General features: G+C 43.2%; 1 protein-coding gene across 1 annotated transcript in view; it reads right to left on the bottom strand.

Annotated features, from left to right (window-relative positions):
* AP4E1 (adaptor related protein complex 4 subunit epsilon 1) overlaps nt 1-15,400 on the bottom strand; it is a 246,052-nt gene that overhangs the window by 121,878 nt on the left and 108,774 nt on the right. Inside the window, exon 14 of the mRNA XM_069222475.1 lies at nt 5,778-6,080. Coding sequence (XP_069078576.1) covers nt 5,778-6,080 — 303 coding nt within the window. The remainder of the gene's footprint in view (nt 1-5,777; nt 6,081-15,400) is intronic.

The following is a 15,400-nucleotide window of genomic DNA, read 5'->3' as shown; positions in this document are numbered from 1 at the left end:
CTGAAAGAAGACACTTTTCAATGGATTAAAAGAAGTATTACACCTAAGCTTTCTGGAATCATTCGAATTTCAACAGGTAGTAAACGGAGGAAAAGGAAATAGTTTTGCATAATGTAAATATGTTACAATTCTAGGCTATATTGCAAATTGTGTGCAAATACTATTTAAAGGTCTCTTCCACCTAAAATCTTTCATTACCCACCTAGGTGCAGAACCAGTGCAATTTAATTATGTGAGTATGTATGTATGTATGTATGTATGTATGAATATATGTAATTTCTATAGAATACATATAGCAAAAGGCAGTGGAGCATTGATCAGAGTCAAGGATAAGCATAAAGTCAACAAGCTATAGGTGAGTTATCTGGGTTGAGGATGGTTAATGCATTGTGCTGTAGCGCTCTTTCAAGAGGCGAGTCTTCAACTGTTTCATAAATTGGAGCAATGTTGAGCCTGTCCTGAAGGATACAGGGATGTTGTTCGGATTCCTGGGTGCATAGATGGAAAAGGCTGTCAGGCTTTTCTTTTTTTTTTTTACATTTTTGGATCTTCTTAGTCTGTAGTCTGATGACGTTAGGTTATTTATAAGAAGCATGCTCAAACCAGAGGTATCGAAGTGCTGCGCAGGTGAGAAGAGGCTGAAGCCGGGCAGCCCTCTATCAGATCCCACCGCAGAGCCTGCATATGCCATCTGGCATGCTTTATCAGCAGGATGCAGAGGCCAGGAGTCCCAACAGCCTCAGAGTCATACTCCCTGAGATCGAGGACAGAGGCAGAAACATTGCAACCATAGTCCTTATGTCCTGGACTATCCTCTCTGGGTGACGGTTGGAGGGCGATCACAATAGTCCAGAGGATGGTGACCACTACCTAGGGTGAGCTTGCCTTTAGCATCCAGTCGTCCGGATAGAAAGCTGAAACGTCTAACCTCCAAAAATGAGATGCAACTATCGACATTACTTTTGTGAACACCCAAGGGGCGATAGCGAGACCCAAGGGGAGCACATTGAACAGAAAATCCTCTTGTCCCTCTGCGAACTCCAGGTAACTCCTAAAGGCCTGCAGGATGTGGAACACTACCTTCCAGTCTCCAGGGCGACGGGCAGACAAAACCTGAGCCAGAATAAGCATCTTGAATTTTTACTTTGCAGAAAAGCATTGAGAATGTGAAGGTCTAGTATGAGACGAAGGCTGCTGGCCTTGGTTGGTACCAGAAAGTACCAAGAGTAACAACCATATCCCACTTCTGATGTTGGCACCCTTTCTATGGCTCTTTTGATCACAAGGTCTATACTTCCTCCTGTAAGACAGGCAGATGGTCTTCCAACAGCCGTCCTCAGGGCAGTGGAAGGTGCATTAGGATGGTAATAAATGGGAGCACATAAACATGGCAAACAATTTAGGACCCACTTTTCCGAAGTTATTGATTGCTATCCAGGGAGAAAATGCTGGATCCTGCCTCCAACTGGGTGACTTGTATGTCTGGAAGGACTACAGACACACTAAAGTGGCTTAGCAGCTGCAGAAGCTGAAGGAGTTTGGGATAATGTTACACGTTGTTCCTGTCCACATTGTCTAGGGTCTGCTGAGCTGTACGCATGGTGGAGTGCATGTGATATTGAAAGCCCCTACCATAGCAACAGAGGGGGCAAAACAGCTGGTGAAACTGATGTGTTGGGGTAGACAGGCCCTAGAACAGCAATGGCGTTCTGCTGCCTAAAGTGCTCAAGGGTTGTGTTTGCCTTCTTGCAAAAGAGGTGATAGCCATAGAAAAGGATGTCCATTAGGAATGATTAGATATCCACAGAGAAGTCTGAAGATCTCATCCAGGTATGTCTCTTAAGTGTCACAATGGGGCAGATTACCCAACCAAGGCAATTTGTAGCAGCTAGCCCACAGCGAATTGTGAATTTTGCTTCATCGAGGCCATCTTGAATGACTTGAGTAAGGATAGGGAGCAAGTCTTCTGGTACAGCAGGAAGTACCTGGGCCATGGAGTTCCAAAGGGCAGGAGCATATCAGCCCATTAGGTAGTTTGCACGGATGGTGCTTAAGGCCAGACTGATGTAGGAGTGCTTGTGCTTTCAAAAGGTCTTAAGACACTTGAACCCTATCCTGTGGTGTAGTAGGCATTTGAACTGACCCTGCTCGTGGACACTTGCACCACTAAGACTTTTGGCTACAGGTGCTGTGTTAAGAAACACGAGTCACCCAGGGCAGGGTGGTGGGGCATTGCTATCTGCCTGTTTACCAGCAGTCTTGAAAATGGCTTTGCCCACATTCCAAGAGGGGTATTTGTGAGGGCCTTGCTAAAAGGCAACAGGGGCACAGTAGTAGTCTATCTGGGTTGGGGGACACAGTAGTTATTTGGAGGTCAAGAACCTCAGCTGCCCTTTGTATCACTTCTGCAAATGAGGCCCTTTCCTCAGTCGTTGGTTCAGGTGGGGGCACCTGCCTAGAGTCCAGAGAAGAAGCCAGCTTGCTGGCATCTTGCGGCTCATCATGGATGATCCTGGCCCTTCCTTGAGGCAAAGGCAAAGTGTCAGAGTCTGATGGATTTCCAAACATCTGTGAGCCAGTGGGATCAGAGTGAGCCTCAATCAAAGTTGAAGCAGAGTCAGCTTGAAGTTGGAAACTGCTCTTGGTTGCGTTTTGTTGTCCAGCATCAATGCTCCGGGGTTTGAATAGATTGTGGTGCCAAGACCAATGAAAGTACCAGAGCAGGTGCTAGACCGGAAATTGGTCTAGAGGTTCCAGTTGGCAAAGAGTGCAGACCAGCCAGAAGATTCCCCAGTCTGAGGCTCAGTTCCTTAGGGCATGAAGGCAGCATGCCAAAGAGGTGAAGCATAACTTCACGGAACTCGTAAGTTTGCTGCAGTGTCAACAAAGAACCTAGAAACTCTGGTTGCCCCAGGATGAGAGCTGGAAGCAGTCGCAAAGAAAATCGAGTTTGAGAGCAAGACAAAAGGGCACGTTTATGCCCTTACACCTTCGCAGGACATCTAAAATGGTGGAAAGGGGCAGAGTCCCACTTAGACTGCTTGGACTTCTTTTTGGACTTACCCGAGGACTTGAATCGCAACGACTATCTGCCACAGGAACGAATTCCGAAGCAGGAGTGTGACCTTCCCTTCAACTTTCACCAGTCACTGCGTAGAGTTTTCCAGTGTTTTTGGCAAATATACAGCTTTGCCTCACGATCCCAAATGGCCTTTGGATTCACCAAGGTGCAGTCGCTACAGGCCTTAGAGTCATGGTCTAACCCCAAGCACTGAAGACAAATCTGGTAGAGGTCTGTAAGAGACACTTGCTTGCGACAGTTCCTACAAGACTTAGACCCTGTAGTTTTAGGTGGTGACATTATCCCTTGGATACTGGCAATTTAGAATATCTATATTTTTTCGAAAGTAGCCTCATGAAGAGACTAAGGGGAAACTCCAGATCCGCGTTTGATGGCCATGAAAGAAAGGAACTGATGTCAGCATGCATGGGTGGAGCAAGATCGCCATCTACCGGCACGCAATGGTACTGCTAATAATTTTCCAGAGCCAGTTTGATACCTGGGGAACATACAAAAGGTGAAGAATCAGCAGTTAGAAGTATCCACCATAAATAGTTCATTAGGTCTAAAGGAGATCTAAGATAGTGTACTCTGAGAGAACAGATACACTTATCAAGTCAAGGAGTCTATGTTGACATACGACAATGGAACTCCATGGCATCTTCCACAAAAAGACTGGACTCCTGGCACTACAGGCAGAGATACTGCTTTAACAGATGGTAGAAGTGGCCCTCCATGGTGAAACTGTCTAAATAGAAGTGGTTGAAGGCCACCTAAAACACCATAACCCTACGCTAGTGAGGAAACACATTCCCATTCATTGTGTGTTGCTTCATTACTACAATGAATGAGAGGAAGATGCTAGCAATTGTTTGTGTTGATTTACGGAACTTCTTTCTTTGTGGATTTCCTGGGCTTATCCTCTCCTTCCTGTTGTTGCACAGGTCTAAAACAACCAATGAAACCATTCAATCTAGCTTTATGGAAATGGTAAAGCCATTTCAATCACAGTTGTGGCCTCGAACAAGGTTTGGATGTCACCACGGAAAGGTGCAAAAAAAACTTCACCCTCAAAGAGCAGGTGTAATCTCTAAGGCTACAAATGGTTAAAACTTTCAAGCCCCCAGTACATGCATGCCTGAAAAGCCACTGTTCTGACTGAAGTGCTAATATGTTGCAGGCACTCTCATCAAAACCTGCACTAATGTGGTAGCTGAGCTATTTTGTTCCTTCGCCTAAATCAGATTGAATAATTCCACTTCAAAAGAAAACAAAACCTGAAGTGGGTTCTCCAAACTACTGAAACCTTTAAACACTCTCCGATCTTCGCTGTCTTGAGGATATGTTATTTTCAAGCAACTTAATGAAGATATTCAGAAACACATTCTTCTGGGATCAAAGGAGTCAGATTTCTGAATGAGATTAATTTCTAAACTGATAAAGCACTGCATATGTTTGGTGAAGGTAGACCAAGCTTGTGATCACCTCCATGCCATCACAAGGAGCATTATCTATTTTGGAGTAAGTAATCTACTCAAGAGCATAAAAAATAAGTTCTAGGCTGGTTCCAAAACCTCCCACCGGCAGATAACAGCTTTTGAAAATTGAATCTTCCCATCCCTCCACGCAGTACTCTACAAATGTGTCACCAGTTACAGCTGTTTCTAAGACAATGTGTTACCTTGCCTTCTGCTTCCCTATACAAATCCATGGGGAAAGGCTTCAACAATGTCCATCCTTTTTCTCATATTAATAAGTTACCAATGCTATATTGATAAACCTACTTACACTATTATCACTACTGCTGCTTGAATCCTGAGTACGGAAATTTGGTGTAACCTGTATCTTATCTGATCTCTGTAAATTGAGTGGTAAAAGGCTGCATGAGCATGTAAGAATAATCTATCTCTACTATTTAAGGCCTGTGATGTTGATATTAGTCAAACCTAATTTTTCCACTATGTCCATTCAATGTATATAGAATACTGATAATCTGTATGCAAGAAGCATATAGAAATAACAAAATGGTATTTATAATTTGAAAGAGGATTGGCCATATGAAATTGCATACCCAGTTTTTATTAACTGCCCGTGATACATACACCATTTTGTACAATTTTTTAGGGAAATCCTTCAGGTAAATCCACTGTTTTAACAGCATATTTTTCTTGAGAAGGATATGGCTTGCATGACACACTAAGAAACCATACTGCAACCAGTTTGAATACAAAAACCTTTCAATGCAGATGTGTGCAATTACTATCAATAGTGTTGATTAAGTCGATATCCAATGCACAATTACAAAATTAGACAAATATAGACTTTAGATTGTGCATAGTGTGTCAGCACACGTGTGCAACTGATGAAATTCTTGTCGGCATACACCAACCCCAATGGTCAAATCAGAACTTCTCAACAGCACCATATCTCCTTGCCCCTCTTCCACCACGATACTCCCACCAAGATAGGGCTGCTGCTATTTGTTTCAGCTGCAGCTCTTGATGCTCTCTTTTGAAGCTTCAGTGTCTGGTTACACAAGATAATCTATAATGTTGTACAAAATGTTTATTACTGTATTGTCATGAGGTTTCCTTTATATACCTTTGATGTGCGGCTTTCCGATAACCATATGCCTTGACTGTGCTACACAAATACGTACAAAATAAAATAAACTACTTAATGCACACATAATAAAACAAGTTAGAAATGCTCTTACTGCCAAATCTTCACAACTTGCATCAACTGGGAGAAGGCTCCTCATCTTTGCAGTGTCCTCATGCAAATGTTTTAATTCAAAGGCATGCTGTCTCATGCACGTGTCCACTGATGTGCTGAAGTTCTGGATTAATTTATCTACAGTTTGAGAAGATGGAACAAACGCTGATAGCTTGGTGATTGCTGCCACTGCCCAGGTTTTTGTTTCAGTGGTAACAGAGATATTTTCAAGCAACCTATAAAGTTTGGACATTATTTCTTCTGGGTCCACATCCTTTTGCAGGTATGAATATTCCCCCAGTACCTGCAAGCAAGCAAACAAAGAAGTTACTGAAACAATGCTGTGTCCTCTAAGAAATAATCTTTTAATTGTCTATTTTTACAATGAATCCATTGAATGACCAAAGTAAAGAGGACATCCCTAGGCTGCAATGACACAACAACAGTTTAGTGGATGAAATCTGGCTGAAAATCCCCTCAAGTAGCTATGTTATACACATAACTTTAGTAAAAACAAAATGTCCTGGCAAACACAAACCCAAAAAGCCCATCAGTCTAGCATTAGCTGATAGTCTCTTGTTTTTCAGAAAGAAGATATTAAAGTAAAAAGGCAACAAAGAAAGAAGAAGACCGGAAAGAAGGAAGGAAGGAAGAAAGGAAGGGAGGAAGGCAAGAACAAAATAAAAAATAAATAAGGCACATTAGAGAAAGAAAGAAGGCAAGTAAGCAACGGAGAAAGAAGGCAAGAAAGAAAAAAGAAAACACGAAAGAAAGAAGACAAGAAAGAAAGATAAAATGCAAAAAGAGAATTAATGCAAGAAAGAGAAACAGAGAAAGAAAGACAAAGAAAACAAGAAAGAAAAAAGGCAAGAAAGAAAGCTAGAAATAAAAAATAAAGAAGGCCAGAAAAAGAAGGAATGCAAGAAAAAGATGGAAAAATAGAAGGAAACAATAAAGGAGGGAAGAAAAAAAAATAAAGGAAAGAAATAAAAAAAATGATAAGCAAGAAAGAAGACAAGAAACAAAGAACGGAAGGAAAGAAGGCATGAAAGAAAAATAAAGTCGACAAGAAAGAAACAATGCAAGAAAAGAAAGACAGAAAGCAAAGGAAAGAAGGCAAGAAAGAAAGAAGGTTAAAAAGAAAGCAAGAGAGAAAGATGGCAGGAAATATTTGTTTTTAAAGAAAGAAAGTAAGAAACAGACAAATGTACAGGGTTGCAAAGACAGGTCGAGCACACCCATTAGCTTATATTCAGATTTGGTGTGAGCTGCTGTTTGTATAACTGTTGCCTTTCAAAAAGCAAATGTATACATAAATACAAACTTAGGGCCTGATTTAGATTTCAGCGGACAGGTTGCTCCTTCACAAAGGTGGCGGCTATCCCATCCGCCAAAATATAAATTCCATTATAGCTAATGGGATTTATATTTCGGCAGACGGGATATCTGTCATCGCTGTGACAGAGTAACCCGCCCGCTGAGATCAAAATGAGGTCCTTAATTAGTTAAATTACCAGATTCAAAATTACCTGTGGCTTAATTTAAAATGAACTATCTTACTGCCCCATGAAGATAACTCTAAATCCATTTTCATATAATGAAGCAATCATAAGTGTCTTGTTTTTTTTCTAGGCGTCACAGTATCAAATATTGCATATTAAAACCAAAACTACACCCCACTTATGTTTAAATGAAAGTGCTACAACTGTTCTGCAAATTAAACAAGATAAGGGCCAGTATTCTTCCTGAGGAAAGATAATTAAGGAACCACCGGTGAAACTGAGATAAGGATAAACGTATCGTGCATAATTTTCCGCTTATGAATTCACATCTTATAATATTGACGCTTTTGTTTTGTGGGTCATATTGGAATTTCTATAAGTGTAATTCAATGCATACATAGTAAAAGAGGATAACAATACAGAACAGTTTTAAATGACATAATCTGGTATGCCATGAAATAGTAGGAGTCAGATAAACAAAGGCCATTCCAAAATGAATTTACAACAGCACTGACTGGAGACAGAAACTGATATAGCTGGAATGTGCCTTGTACTCATTCATATCAACAGTGTCCTGCTGTCACATCAGGCTCTAATCATAAAGGTAACAGTGAAGTAATTATAAAGTAAAAATAGAAACACAGGCACTGATGGGGACAACATTATGTGCAGATGTGCTCCTTGGGAAAGAGTAAAAGGAAATCACTCGAAGTGAAGTTAGCTAGTGGTAGAAGAAGGCTGAAGTAAAATGTGATGGGCTCAACAACAGAGGTGTCCAAAAGCCCTTTAAGAGAGCATATTATTAATACAATTTTAGCAAAATCGAAATGGCTTGACTAATGTCAGATGTAAAAAAGAAAATCTGTACTTGCTTCAAGATGCTACATCATATGTGCTGGCTGTAAAAGCAGAGCCAAGTTAAACAAAAAATCGCCTCAGACCGGTTGATATCTCCATTTAATTTATGCACTAAACATCTTTATACAAAGGTATGTGCGCAACACGTTTGGAGTCTTTCTTTTTTTGCATGTTAATGAAAATGTCACTTACCCAGTGTACATCTGTTCGTGGCATCAGTCGCTGGAGATTCACATGTTCTGCATAGCTCGCCATCTGGTGTTGGGTCGGAGTGTTACAAGTTGTTTTTCTTCGAAGAAGTCTTTCGAGTCACGGGACCGAGTGACTCCTCCTTCTGTCTCCATTGCGCATGGGCGTCGACTCCATCTTCGATTGTTTTCCCCGCAGAGGGTGAGGTAGGAGTTGTGTTGTAGTAATTGTGCCCATGCAATGGAGTGACTAAGTATGTACCTATTTAAGGTTAAAATAATATATATACAAATGTACAAAGTTGAAGCTAACTTCCAAACTGCTACAGGCTCCCGGGGAGGTGGGTGGGCACATGTGAATCTCCAGCGACTGATGCCACGAACAGATGTACACTGGGTAAGTGACATTTTCAGTTCGATGGCATCTGTCGCTGTAGATACACATGTTCTGCATAGACTAGTAAGCAGTTATCTCCCCAAAAGCGGTGGCTCAGCCTGTAGGAATGGAAGTGGTTTGAAATAATGTTCTTAACACGGCTTGACCTACTGTGGCTTGCTGTGCGGATAACACGTCTACACAGTAGTGCTTGGTGTACGTGTGTGGCGTAGACCATGTGGCTGCCTTACATATTTCTTGCATTGGGATGTTTCCTAGAAAGGCCATGGTAGCACCTTTTTTTCTGGTTGAATGTGCCCTTGGTGTAATGGGCAGTTGTCGTTTTGCTTTAAGGTAGCAGATTTGGATGCATTTAACTATCAATCTGGCTATTCCTTGTTTTGATATTGGGTTTCCTGCATGAGGTTTTTGGAATGCAATAAATAGTTGTTTAGTCTTTCTGATGTTTTTCGTTCTGTCAATGTAGTAAATTAATGCTCTTTTGACATCTAATGTATGTAGTGCCCTCTCAGCTACGGAATCTGGCTGTGGGAAGAACACTGGTAGTTCCACTGTTTGATTTAGGTGGAACGGTGAAATAACCTTTGGTAAAAATTTAGGATTAGTCCTTAGGACGACTTTATTTTTGTGTAGTTGTATAAAAGGTTCTTGTATTGTAAACGCCTGAATTTCGTTTACTCTTCTTAGAGATGTAATGGCGATGAGAAATGCAACCTTCCAGGTTAGGAACTGTATTTCGCAAGAGTGCATGGGTTCAAAGGGTGGACCCATGAGTCTTGTTAAGACAACATTTAAGTTCCATGAAGGAACAGGTGGTGTTCTTGGTGGTATAATTCTTTTAAGGCCTTCCATGAATGCTTTAATGACTGGTATCCTATATAGGGAAGTTGAATAGGTAGTCTGCAGGTATGCAGATATTGCCGCAAGGTGTATTTTAATGGAAGAGAAGGCTAGATTAGATTTTTGTAAGTGAAGCAAGTAACCCACTACGTCCTTTGGAGTTGCGTGTAAAGGTTGGATCTGATTATGATGGCAGTAGCAGACAAACCTCTTCCATTTACTTGCATAGCAGTGCCTAGTGGACGGCCGTCTGGCTTGCTTTATGACGTCCATACATTCTTGGGTAAGTTGTAAGTGTCCGAATTCTAGGATTTCAGGAGCCAGATTCCTAGATTCAGCGATGCTGGATCTGGATGTCTGATCTGTTGGTTGTGTTGTGTTAACAGATCCGGCCTGTTGGGCAATTTGATGTGGGGCACTACTGATAGGTCTAGCAGTGTTGTGTACCAGGGTTGCCTTGCCCAAGTTGGTGCTATTAAAATGAGTTTGAGTTTGTTTTGACTCAATTTGTTTACCAGATAAGGAAGGAGAGGGAGAGGAGGAAAAGCGTAGGCAAATATCCCTGACCAGTTCATCCATAGGGCATTGCCTTGGGACTGCCTGTGTGGGTATCTGGATGCGAAGTTTTGGCATTTTGCGTTCTCTTTTGTTGCAAACAAGTCTATTTGAGGTGTTCTCCAGAGTCTGAAGTAAGTGTTTAGAATTTGGGGGTGAATTTCCCATTCGTGGACCTGTTGGTGATCTCGAGAGAGATTGTCTGCAAGTTGATTCTGGATCCCTGGAATAAACTGCGCTATTAGGCGAATGTGGTTGTGAATTGCCCATCGCCATATCTTCTGTGCTAGAAGGCTCAACTGCGTTGAGGGTGTCCCCCCCTGTTTGTTTAGATAATACATTGTTGTCATGTTGTCTGTTTTGACAAGAATGTATTTGTGAGTTATAATTGGTTGGAAAGCCCTTAATGCTTGAAAAACTGCTAGCATTTCTAGGTGATTTATATGCAGTTTTGTTTGATGTACGTTCCATTGTCCTTGTATGCTGTGTTGATCGAGGTGTGCTCCCCACCCTGTCATGGAAGCATCTGTTGTTATTACGCATTGTGGCACTGGGTCTTGGAATGGCCGCCCTTTGTTTAAATTTATACTGTTCCACCATAGAAGCGAGAGGTAAGTTTGGCGGTCTATTAACACCAGATCTAGAAGGTGACCCTGTGCTTGTGACCATTGTGATGCTAGGCACTGTTGTAAGGGCCTCATGTGTAGTCTTGCGTTCGGGACAATGGCTATGCATGAAGACATCATGCCTAGGAGTTGTAATATCATCTTTGCTTGTACTGTTTGTGTTGGATACATGCGTTGTATGATCTTGTTGAAATTTTGAATTCTTTGTGGACTTGGAGTGGCTACTCCTTTTGTTGTGTCTATTATGGCTCCCAGGTATTGTTGTACTTTGCACGGCAAAATGTTGGATTTTGCAAAGTTGACGGTGAAACCTAGTTTGTAGAGGGTTTGTATGATTTGATTTGTGTGTTGTAAGCACTTTGTTAGTGAATTGGTTTTGATTAGCCAGTCGTCTAGATACAGGAATACATGTATTTGCTGCCTTCTGATGTGTGCAACCACAACTGCTAGACATTTTGTAAAGACTCTTGGTGCGGTTGTTAAACCAAAAGGCAATACTTTGAATTGGTAATGTATTCCTTTGAATACGAACCGTAGGTATTTCCTGTGCGACGGATGTATTGGTATATGGAAATACGCGTCTTTGAGGTCTAAGGTTGTCATGTAGTCCTGTAGTTTTAGCAATGGTAACACTTCTTGTAGCGTGACCATGTGAAAGTGGTCTGATTTGATGTAGGTGTTTAGTATTCTGAGGTCTAGGATTGGTCTCAGTGTTTTGTCCTTTTTTGGTATTAAGAAGTACAGTGAATAGACTCCTGTGTTTGTTTGTGTGTTTGGTACTAATTCGATTGCATTCTTTTGCAATAGTGCTTGAACTTCTATTTCCAGAAGTTCGGAATGTTGTTTTGATAAATTCTGTGCTTTTGGTGGTATGTTTGGAGGGAATTGTAGGAATTCTATGCAATAACCATGTTGGATAATTGCTAAGACCCAAGTGTCTGTAGTTATTTCTTCCCATGCTTTGTAATAATGACCTATTCTTCCCCCCACTGGTGTTGTGTGGAGGGGGTGAGTGACCTCTGAGTCACTGCTTGGTTGTAGGGGTTTTGGGGCTTTGAAATTTTCCTCTATTCCTAGGGAATTGCCCTCCTCTGTATTGGCCCCGAAAGCCTCCCCTGTACTGTCCCTGGTAGCTGGACGGTGTTGCCTGCGAGGTGCTGGCTTGTGTGGCCTGACCCCGAAACCCCCCTCTAAAGGGTGTCTTGCGGAAGGTGCTGTAGGTTCCTCTGCTCTGCGGGGAGTAGAGTGCGCCCATGGCTTTAGCAGTGTCAGTGTCTTTTTTAAGTTTTTCGATTGCCGTGTCCACTTCTGGTCCGAACAGTTGTTTTTCGTTGAATGGCATATTGAGCACTGCCTGCTGTATCTCTGGTTTGAACCCAGACGTTCTTAGCCATGCGTGCCTTCTAATGGTCACAGATGTATTAATTGTTCTTGCAGCTGTGTCTGCAGCGTCCATAGAAGATCGTTTCTGGTTATTTGATATGTTCTGTCCTTCCTCAACCACCTGCTTTGCCCTCTTTTGTAGTTCCTTGGGAAGATGCTCGATGAGGTGTTGCATCTCATCCCAATGGGCTCTGTCATAGCGCGCAAGTAGTGCTTGAGAGTTAGCGATGCGCCACTGGTTTGCAGCTTGTACTGCGACTCTTTTCCCAGCTGCATCGAACTTGCGGCTCTCTTTATCTGGGGGTGGTGCATCCCCAGATGTGTGGGAGTTGGCTCTTTTCCGAGCTGCTCCTACTACGACGGAATCTGGTGGCAGCTGTGTGGTGATGAAAACAGGGTCTGTAGGAGGTGCCTTATACTTCTTTTCCACCCTTGGCGTTATTGCCCTACTTTTGACCGGCTCCTTGAATATTTCCTTTGCGTGCCGAAGCATACCTGGCAGCATAGGCTGGCTTTGGTAGGAGCTGTGGGTGGAGAAGAGGGTGTTGAATAAAAAGTCGTCCTCGACTTGTTCTGAGTGGAGGTTTACGTTGTGGAATTGTGCTGCTCTAGCCACCACTTGAGAGTATGCTGAGCTGTCTTCTGGTGGTGAGGGCTTAGTTGGATATGCCTCCGGACTGTTGTCCGACACTGGGGCGTCATATAAGTCCCAAGCGTCTTGATCTTGGTCACCTTGGCTCATGGTGGTGTGAGCCGGGGAATGTGACGGAGTTTGCGCTGGTGAGACGTTAATTACAGGTGGAGGAGAGGGTGGCGGAGTCACCTTTTTCACCATTTTTGTTTGTGGCGCCTGGTCTGTTTGAAACTCCAGTCTCCTTTTTCTCCTAATAGGGGGAAGGGTGCTTATTCTTCCCGTTCCCTGCTGTATGAAAATACGTTTTTGCGTATGTCCACTTCGGTGGATTGCAGCTCTTCCTCAAACCTATGCTTTCGCATCTGAGAGGACAGTGATTGTTCCTCTGTATAAGAGCCTGGACCTGGGTCGGTTACGGGTTGTTTCGGCACCGAAACCCTGCCTGTATCTCCTTTCGGCTCCGAGGTGGCTTTTTTCTTTTTTGGAGTCGAAACCTCTCGGCGTCGATCTTCGTCGGTGCCGCTGTCTCGGCGTCGAGCCGCTTCTACACCGCTATCTCGGTGTCGTTGCTTTTCTCCAGCACTTTCTCGATCCCGAGAAGGCTGCGTGCCGGTGTCTCGACCGGAGTCGGACGATCTCGGCACTGTTTTGGCCTTTTTCGGTGCCGATGGCCTGGTGGCAGTGGCGTCCCCTGGGCCTTGTCACTTTTCTTCTGTGTTGTTTTCGACGTCTTACTCACGGTTCTTTGATCGTCGAATTCCTCGGAGTCCGATTCGTGGATCGAAAAGGTTTCTTCTTCCTCTTGTTCCTCGAACTCTCGGTGCGCTGTCGGCGTGGACGCCATCTGAAGTCTCCTGGCTCGACGGTCACGGAGTGTCTTTCGGGACCGGAACGCACGACAGGCCTCGCAAGTCTCTTCACTGTGCTCAGGCGACAGGCACAGGTTACAGACCAAATGTTGGTCTGTATACGGGTATTTGTTGTGGCATTTGGGACAAAAACGGAACGGGGTCCGTTCCATCGACGTTGTTCGACACGCGGTCGGGCCGACGGGGGATCGAAAACTACCCCGAAGGGCACCGGAGCGCGTCGATCTTCGATGCGGTGTTGACTCTAACTACGCCGATCCCGAACGCAACAATACCGACGAAAATCTTCCGATATTAACTAACTTTCCGTTCCGAAACTCGGAGCGACAGGAACACGTCCGAACCCGATGGCGGAAAGAAAACAATCGAAGATGGAGTCGACGCCCATGCGCAATGGAGACAGGAGGAGGAGTCACTCGGTCCCGTGACTCGAAAGACTTCTTCGAAGAAAAACAACTTGTAACACTCCGACCCAACACCAGATGGCGAGCTATGCAGAACATGTGTATCTACAGCGACAGATGCCATCGAACGCATATTTTCAGATGAAACTACTTGACGTGATGTCATCACTCAAAGGCACTTAAAGTTATGTTAATTTTTGGCACTCGAGCAAAGTAGTTTATAACAACAATAGCATCATCACCAGTAATAATAGAATCATGTTAAGGTGATGTGAATTTTTCCACAAACGCTGCAGTGAAATTGTAACAAAGAGCAACCATGCACAACTGCCGAGTGTTCAGCATATTTGTGACACTTACATCTTTCTTCTGTCAGTATGTGTGACATTTCAGTGCCTTACTTGTGACACGAGTGAAATGTTATCATGAGTGGTTGAAAGCAGATTCATACTGAAAATCTTTTTACTACAAACATCCCTTAATCAATTCATGAGACTGTCGACCTGCTACAAGGGCCCCCGCAGACTTAAAATGGGACTGTATGTACCTCAACTGCATCTTACACCACACACACTGCTTCTCTTGCAGTAGATCCCTGTTCTGCCAAATTAGCCCTGCAACTATTCAAGTAAGATGGTCCCGTCCACTGTGACCTGAAACCAGGAATTAATTTGCAATGGGAAATAGTCCCATCTATAAAAAAAAAAGTGCTGGTGAATTGTTCTCACATGAAGCTAGTAAATGTCATATGTAATGAATCCAATCATGCTTTTGTACTGATTTGCTTATGTCATAGTTAGATTCATCAGGTACCATGACTGCCCCTTTCATTAAGTCGAAGTCCCCAGAGTCTACTCTGTCATACACACCGTTTAAAAACAGTCTACCGTGTACGTACAGAACCCGTGAACGTACCCTATTGATTTTTCTTTATTGTACAGCACTTGGATGTGACTAACAAGACTTCTTGGCACTGGTTCATAAATATGTTACACACCGAGCATACATAGATAATCGACTTGAAAAAGATTTTCAGTAAGGTGAGGGTTGCCTTGTGGGATGTCATAGATGTCAGCAAGCCCTTTCACAGAGTCACGCATACACGCAGAAGGGGAGGAAGATTACAATCTATTCTAGAGATGTGTAAAATCTTTGACAGTCGACAAACCAGGGTTGGTAGCTGCAAAACCTAGGGCGCGGTAGACAGTGCTGGCGCTACGGCCAAAGCATCAACAGGGAAAGATGAGGCACAACTGAAATGCGAGACACTTTCCTTGACCCGCTTGACAGTGACAGTAGTGTTTAATTTTTGCTGTGACAGAGCAGATTCTTTAACAAGTCTAAATATCTGTTGTTTGAACGGTAGGT

This window comes from Pleurodeles waltl, chromosome 3_1, assembly GCF_031143425.1.
Source record: "Pleurodeles waltl isolate 20211129_DDA chromosome 3_1, aPleWal1.hap1.20221129, whole genome shotgun sequence".
In the NCBI taxonomy this organism is placed as follows: Eukaryota; Metazoa; Chordata; class Amphibia; order Caudata; family Salamandridae; genus Pleurodeles; species Pleurodeles waltl.
Note: the sequence above shows the minus strand (reverse complement) of the source record. Positions and strands in the feature narration are given on the sequence as shown.